At 43.9% G+C, this 6000-nt stretch overlaps 1 protein-coding gene across 1 annotated transcript in view; it reads right to left on the bottom strand.

The window, feature by feature from the left end:
• The window catches only part of DNAI1 (dynein axonemal intermediate chain 1), a 31505-nt gene extending 29864 nt beyond the window's left edge, over nucleotides 1–1641 (bottom strand). Inside the window, exon 1 of the mRNA XM_060198991.1 lies at nucleotides 1562–1641. Coding sequence (XP_060054974.1) covers nucleotides 1562–1637 — 76 coding nt within the window. The 5' untranslated portion in view covers nucleotides 1638–1641. The remainder of the gene's footprint in view (nucleotides 1–1561) is intronic.
• Nucleotides 1642–6000: the final 4359 nt, after the last annotated feature.

Below are 6000 nucleotides of genomic sequence, written 5' to 3' on the forward strand. Positions count from 1 at the left end.
TTAATTTAATGGCTAGAGACAAACTGAAATGGAAGGCATGGATATAGAGAGAGGAGAATGAGAGACACCTGCAGTCCTGCTTTACCACTTGTGAAGATTTGCCTCTGCAGGTGGGGACCAGGGGCTTGAACCAGGGTCCTTACTTCACTGTAATATGTGTGCTCAACCAAGTGTGCCACCACCCAGCCTCCCCTTTTCTTTCTTTATTTTTTAAAATATTTATTTATTTATTCCCTTTTGTTGCCCCTGTTGTTTTATTGTTGTAGTTATTATTGTTGTCGTCATTGTTGGATAGGACAGAGAGAAATGGAGAGAGGAGGAGAAGACAGAGAGGGGGAGAGAAAAATAGACACCTGCAGACCTGCTTCACCGCCTGTGAAGCGACTCCCCTGCAGGTGGGCAGCTGGGGACTCGAACTGGGATCCTTAAGCAGGTCCTTGCGCCTTTTCTTTATTTTATCAGAGCACTGCTCAGCTCTGCCTTATGGTGGTAATAGAAAACTGAATCTGGGATCTGGGAGCCTCAGTATGAGAGTCTATTTGCTCAGTATATCAGTATATAGAGTTTATAGCATAACCATTATGCTATTTCTCTCTCTCTCTCTCTCTCTCTCTCTCTCTCTCTCTCTATATATATATATATATATATATATATATATATATATATATATACATGAACACTGCTCAGTTCCTGTTTATGGTGATGCTGGGAATTGAATCTGGGACCTTGAATGCTTCAGGAATAAAAATCTTTTTGTATAACCACTATTTTATCATTCCAACTCTAGCTGTGGTTTTTAACAAACAGCAACACTCCACCTGAATTTCCTTTTCTATAACCTGGAGATAATAATGGTACTCATCTGACAATGTGGCCATCAAGTGAAATAAAATTGTACATGTGAATTGTAGTTGTAAATTTTAATTTCATGGTAATTCCCAGGAAGCATTGGCATTTGGTTTTCACTACTCTAACTGCTTCTTTATCTCTGCCCCCTATGATGAAGTCTGGGTGAGGTCCACTCCACCCCTACAGCTGAACCTCCCTTTCAACTTAAGCCTTCCTTGACAGCTGCTATCATCCCCCATTTCCCTTCCATTTCTTGAGCCCCCCTCAGAGCAGTTTATTTCTATCTGGTATATACTAGTGTTTGTGGTGTCACTAAACTGGACAGCAGAGCACACAGTAGTGAACAGAGCACAAAGATCTAGATGTGAGTTCTTGCCACCGTTTGCCAGCCAGGTTGCCCTGGTCTTAGCCAAAGTAGAGGTGACAATATGGCTCTGCCTGCCTCCCAGGGCTTCTGGGAAGATGACGCTGGGTCACTAATGCACAGGAGTTTTTCTGCTCCACTATTGTCAGATTTCATCATTACTTTCATTTCTTAAGACTTTGTTCACACTTGGCCTAAATCTCATCTTTCGATCGACACCCAGAAGAGAGATAATTTTTGTCTCCTCTTACACTTACAGGATGTAGCATGGACCACTCAGAGACTCGCCTTGCGCGAGGACTGCTGAATACCGGCATCGATAGTGATTGCCAGCACCGCAAATCCTACCTTGGGCAACATCGTCATAGGTGTTCTGGTTGACCATCCGCTCCACAATTTTAGCAGCTTGGGTTGGTGATATCATCGCTCTGTGGGGACACAGAGGCCACAGGTCTTCAAAAGTCAGTAGCAGAAAGTTTGTGCCCTAAGTCACAGCCCAGTCTTACAACTGGCTCAGCAGTATCTCCAATAGTTCTGTAAAGGCATTTCTGCATGGCCCAGCTCACTCATCACTGCCTTCTGGGAACCCCCAATTCACAGGCAGCATAGGAGTCTGTACTGACATACTGAACCCTGGACAGAGCTGCCTCATGCTCTTCATTCTGACCTTGCTCTGGCAAGGGCGCATCTCAGCAGGAGACAGGATGCTGAGTATGGACGGGTAGTGGAGGGAAGAATAGGCAAGGGCAGACAGGAGGCTTCTTTGATGGCATCAGAGAGGTTTCACCAGGTCAGGCAGTAACATAGTAAGTTTCTCATTAAAGGACTCAGTGGGCAGCAGTATAAATTAGGAGTCGGTTTTGGCTTAAACTCCCCGAGAGCAAACATGTATCTCTCCCCTCTCTGGGTGTGTGTGTCTTTCTTATCTCTTGATTAATAAACTATACCTGAAAATCCATGGGCCTTTTAATGAGCATCCTGTCTTCTGCTGAGATATGCCTTCCCCAGAGCAAGGTCAGAATGAAGAGCATGAGGCAGGCTCTATCTGGGGTTCAATATGTCAGGAAAAGGCAGGTGGCAGGAGTGAACAGTTTTGAGATTTCTCAGCCCTCCAAAAGGGCCTGCCAGGGGACAGGTCTGTAATTCCTAAGGATAAGATTTCCCTAGAGTGGAAGCGTGAGTTAGTGACTAAGAGAATGGGCTCTCGGGTCAAGGAGATGGAGCCATCAGTGGTGCAATAGAATTTCAGTCCTGAGGCACCAGAGATCCCAGGGTCAACCACTGGCACCATCACAAGCCACAAGTAAGCAGTACTTGGGTCTGAAAAGAGAGAGGGCCAGGTGATGGTGCACCCAGTTAAACAACACATTATAATGCACAAGGATTTGGGTTCAAGCCCCTGGTCTCTACCTGCAGGGGAGAAGCTATATGAGTGATGAAGTAGTACCGCAGGTGTCTCTCTTTTTCTCACTTTCTATCTTCCCCTTCTCTCTCAATTTCTCTCCATCTCTTCCCAGAAAAAAACATGAGGGAAAGAATGGATTCTTGTGTGCTTAGCATACATGGGGCCCTGGGTTCAATACCTGGTACCAGATTAATAGCAAGGAAGAACAAAACAGTTCAAATGGGGGAGTAGTGCTCTGGTCTTCCCCTCTGTCCCTCTCTCTCTAACACACACACACACACACACACACACACATGCACACACACATACAAGAGAGAAAATGGATTCTGGAGATAAAGACCCACCTTCCCATTCTACTCTATGAATTAGGAGCCACATGGCAACCTTGGGCAAGTTAGTTAAATTATTGGAGACTTAAGCATTCTCATGATAAAGTGATGTGCATAGTGGAACCTGCATCATAGGGTGTCATCAGTGAGAATGAAATGCATTAATTCATGTGGTATTATTTAACCTGGTACCCAGTAGTGATGGTGATGACAGAGGAAACAGGCCAGTGTGATAAAGTGCCATCTGAGAACTCCCATTTTAAGGTCATCTGTCAAATCTCAAACTGATTCCAAGTTTATATTAGAGAATGGGCCAATGACATTCATCAGTCTTTAAAAATATTTTTATAGGGGGCTGGGTGTTGGTGTACCTACTTAAGTGCACACATTACTATACACAAGTACCCAGGTTTGAGCCCTCACTGTGCGCCTGCAGTGGGGGACACTTCACAAGTGGTGAAGCAGGTCAACAGGTGTCTCTCTTCTTCTCTCCCTATCATCCCTTATCCTCCTAATTTCTCTCTGTCCTATCCAATGAGAGAGAGAGAGAATAGGAAAAAATGGCCATCAGGAGTGGTAAATTTTCAGTCCAAGCCTCAGTGATAACCCTGGAGGCAATATATATATATATATATATATATATATATATATATATATATATATATATAGAGAGAGAGAGAGAGAGAGAGAGAGAGAGACAGACAGAGAGAGAGAGAGAGAGAAGGGATGGAGGAGACTAAGAATTGAGAGATGGAGACAATCATTTCGGCATATGCAATGTTGGAGATTGAACATGGGACCTCATTCTTGCAAGCCCTGCACTCTACCTGTAACACCATCTCCTAGACCAACATTCATTAGTCTCGAGATCATAATCCTCAGACTTCATAGACTTCTAGGTACTCCCTTTGTTCTCACACAAAGCAGTAACACTTTTCCTTCATCAAATTCCTGACAAATGACTCTCTCCATGTCAGGTAGTGTCTTCTATGATCAGACAGTCTTTCTCACCCCCACCCCCCATTACTAGGGCTTCACAATCCTGAAATGACTTTTTCAGATGAATGGAGAAAGAGCGAGGTACCACAACGCTGAAGCCACAGAACTCCCATGTGGCATGCTAGGGACACAAACCTTAGCACATATAGCAAAGCAGATACCCTCCCAAGTGAGCTATCACACTGATTCCCAGAGAGTCTATTAGTTGTGAACTACATCTTAGAGTCTTCTATTCATGGCCCTAACTCTATCCTCCAGCCATAAAGAATTATGTGTCTGGTAATAACTCCTCCAATTTAAGAGGACAGCACCGCATTCCCAACAGTACTTCTTCAGGTATTCTGTCAGCTAAGTGATGGCATATTAGCCATCATTAATTAATCAGTGTCAAGCAAATATTAAGTTGGGGACTGTATGTGTCTTATTTCAGGTTCATACAACACTCTTGCACAGTAGGTACCATTGGGTGTCTTTTTTTTTTTTTAGAAATATTTATTTATTTATTTATTTATTTATTTATGTATTCCCTTTTGTTGCTCTTGTTTTTTATTGTTGCAGTTACTATTATTATTGTTATTGATGTCATCGTTGTTGGATAGGACAGAGAGAAATGGGGAGAGGAGGGGAAGACAGAGAGGGGGAGAGAAAGATAGACACCTGCAGACCTGCTTCACCACTTGTGAAGCAACTCCCCTGCAGGTGGGGAGTCGGGGGCTCGAACCAGGATCCTTATGTCAGTCCTTGTGCTTGGTGCCACCTGCACCTAACCCACTATGCTACCGCCCAACTCCCCCATTGAGTGTCTTTACAGATGAGGAAACTGATTGGGGTGGGGGGAGTGAATACGTGGCCAAGCCAGGTCTAAGGATTTCAGGGCCCAGGCTCACAGTCCCACACAGCAAGCCAGTCTCTTCCTAGTTTGACCACTCTCTCCTGGTCTTAAGAGAGCCTTCTTTATTAGTTAAGACTTAATTTGTAACTTCTGAGTCATTCCTGTCCTAATCTTTCAGGACAGACAAGACCACATTCATATCAATATATTTACCCAAATCAGTGAAACAGGTAGCTGAGATCCAATACTAGAGATTACAAGGCATCATTAAGTTGTTCTGCTTTCTCCTCTTACATACACTTGTGTTTAATATAAAGCTAATCAGGCCTGAATTCTGAGAAAAAGTGTCACTCTATTCATGCACTGGGTATGAACAAAGAGGAACATGATTGCCAATTTGACTTTATTCTAGGGACAACTTGGTCTAGTATTAGTGATTCTCAGTTAAAGTTCAATTCTTGGTGAGAGGTTACACACTAAGGTATTCATGGGATTTGGGGTATTTTCTGCCTCCATGTAGCTTCTTAGTCCAGAGTGCTGGAATCTGCCTTAATCACAGCCATCCACATCAGTCAAGTTTGAAGGACCCAATATGATGGTTAAAGGTGAGTCTGTCTTCTTTAGAGTGTTAGACACCAACTCTAGGAGGGTATAGAACCCAGGGCAATTTCAAGTCTCAGTAATGTGGATTTCTGCCCCCCCCCCCCCCCCATCTCTGGGTCCTGGTGACTGTAGATAGAGTTTCTCTAAATATGGGTCAAGCACAAACTTCTTAAGCCAAATTCCTCATGGATCTTCATGAAAACCCTGAGCCGCCAGTCCAACAGCACCTCTGAAGCCCCTATGCTGTACAGAATGATAAAGGGGAAGTAAAGGGTCTGTGCAGAATAGCCCCACGGCAGAGACTTACCTCAGGGCTCCTGTGCCAGTATGATTATTGTTAACTAAGTGTCCAGTCAATGAATGAAACTGAATTGGAGCAACTCTTAATAATCCAATCTAGGGAGCCCTCAAATCTCTCCTAAAGTATTAGGTTCACAGAACAGAGAAGTGAATGGAAGTGGGCAAATCTCAAACAAAGTAAACAACTCCCTTTAACAGATTGGCTTCAGTTGTGGTGGAACAGAACCATTTGCCAGAGAGCTGTCTGGGAGCTCTCCAAGGTGCTGAAACCAACCTCAGTTATTTGTGGACCTCCCATCAGATTGCTGGTCAAACCCAT

This window comes from Erinaceus europaeus, chromosome 10, assembly GCF_950295315.1.
Source record: "Erinaceus europaeus chromosome 10, mEriEur2.1, whole genome shotgun sequence".
NCBI classification, from domain to species: domain Eukaryota; kingdom Metazoa; phylum Chordata; class Mammalia; order Eulipotyphla; family Erinaceidae; genus Erinaceus; species Erinaceus europaeus.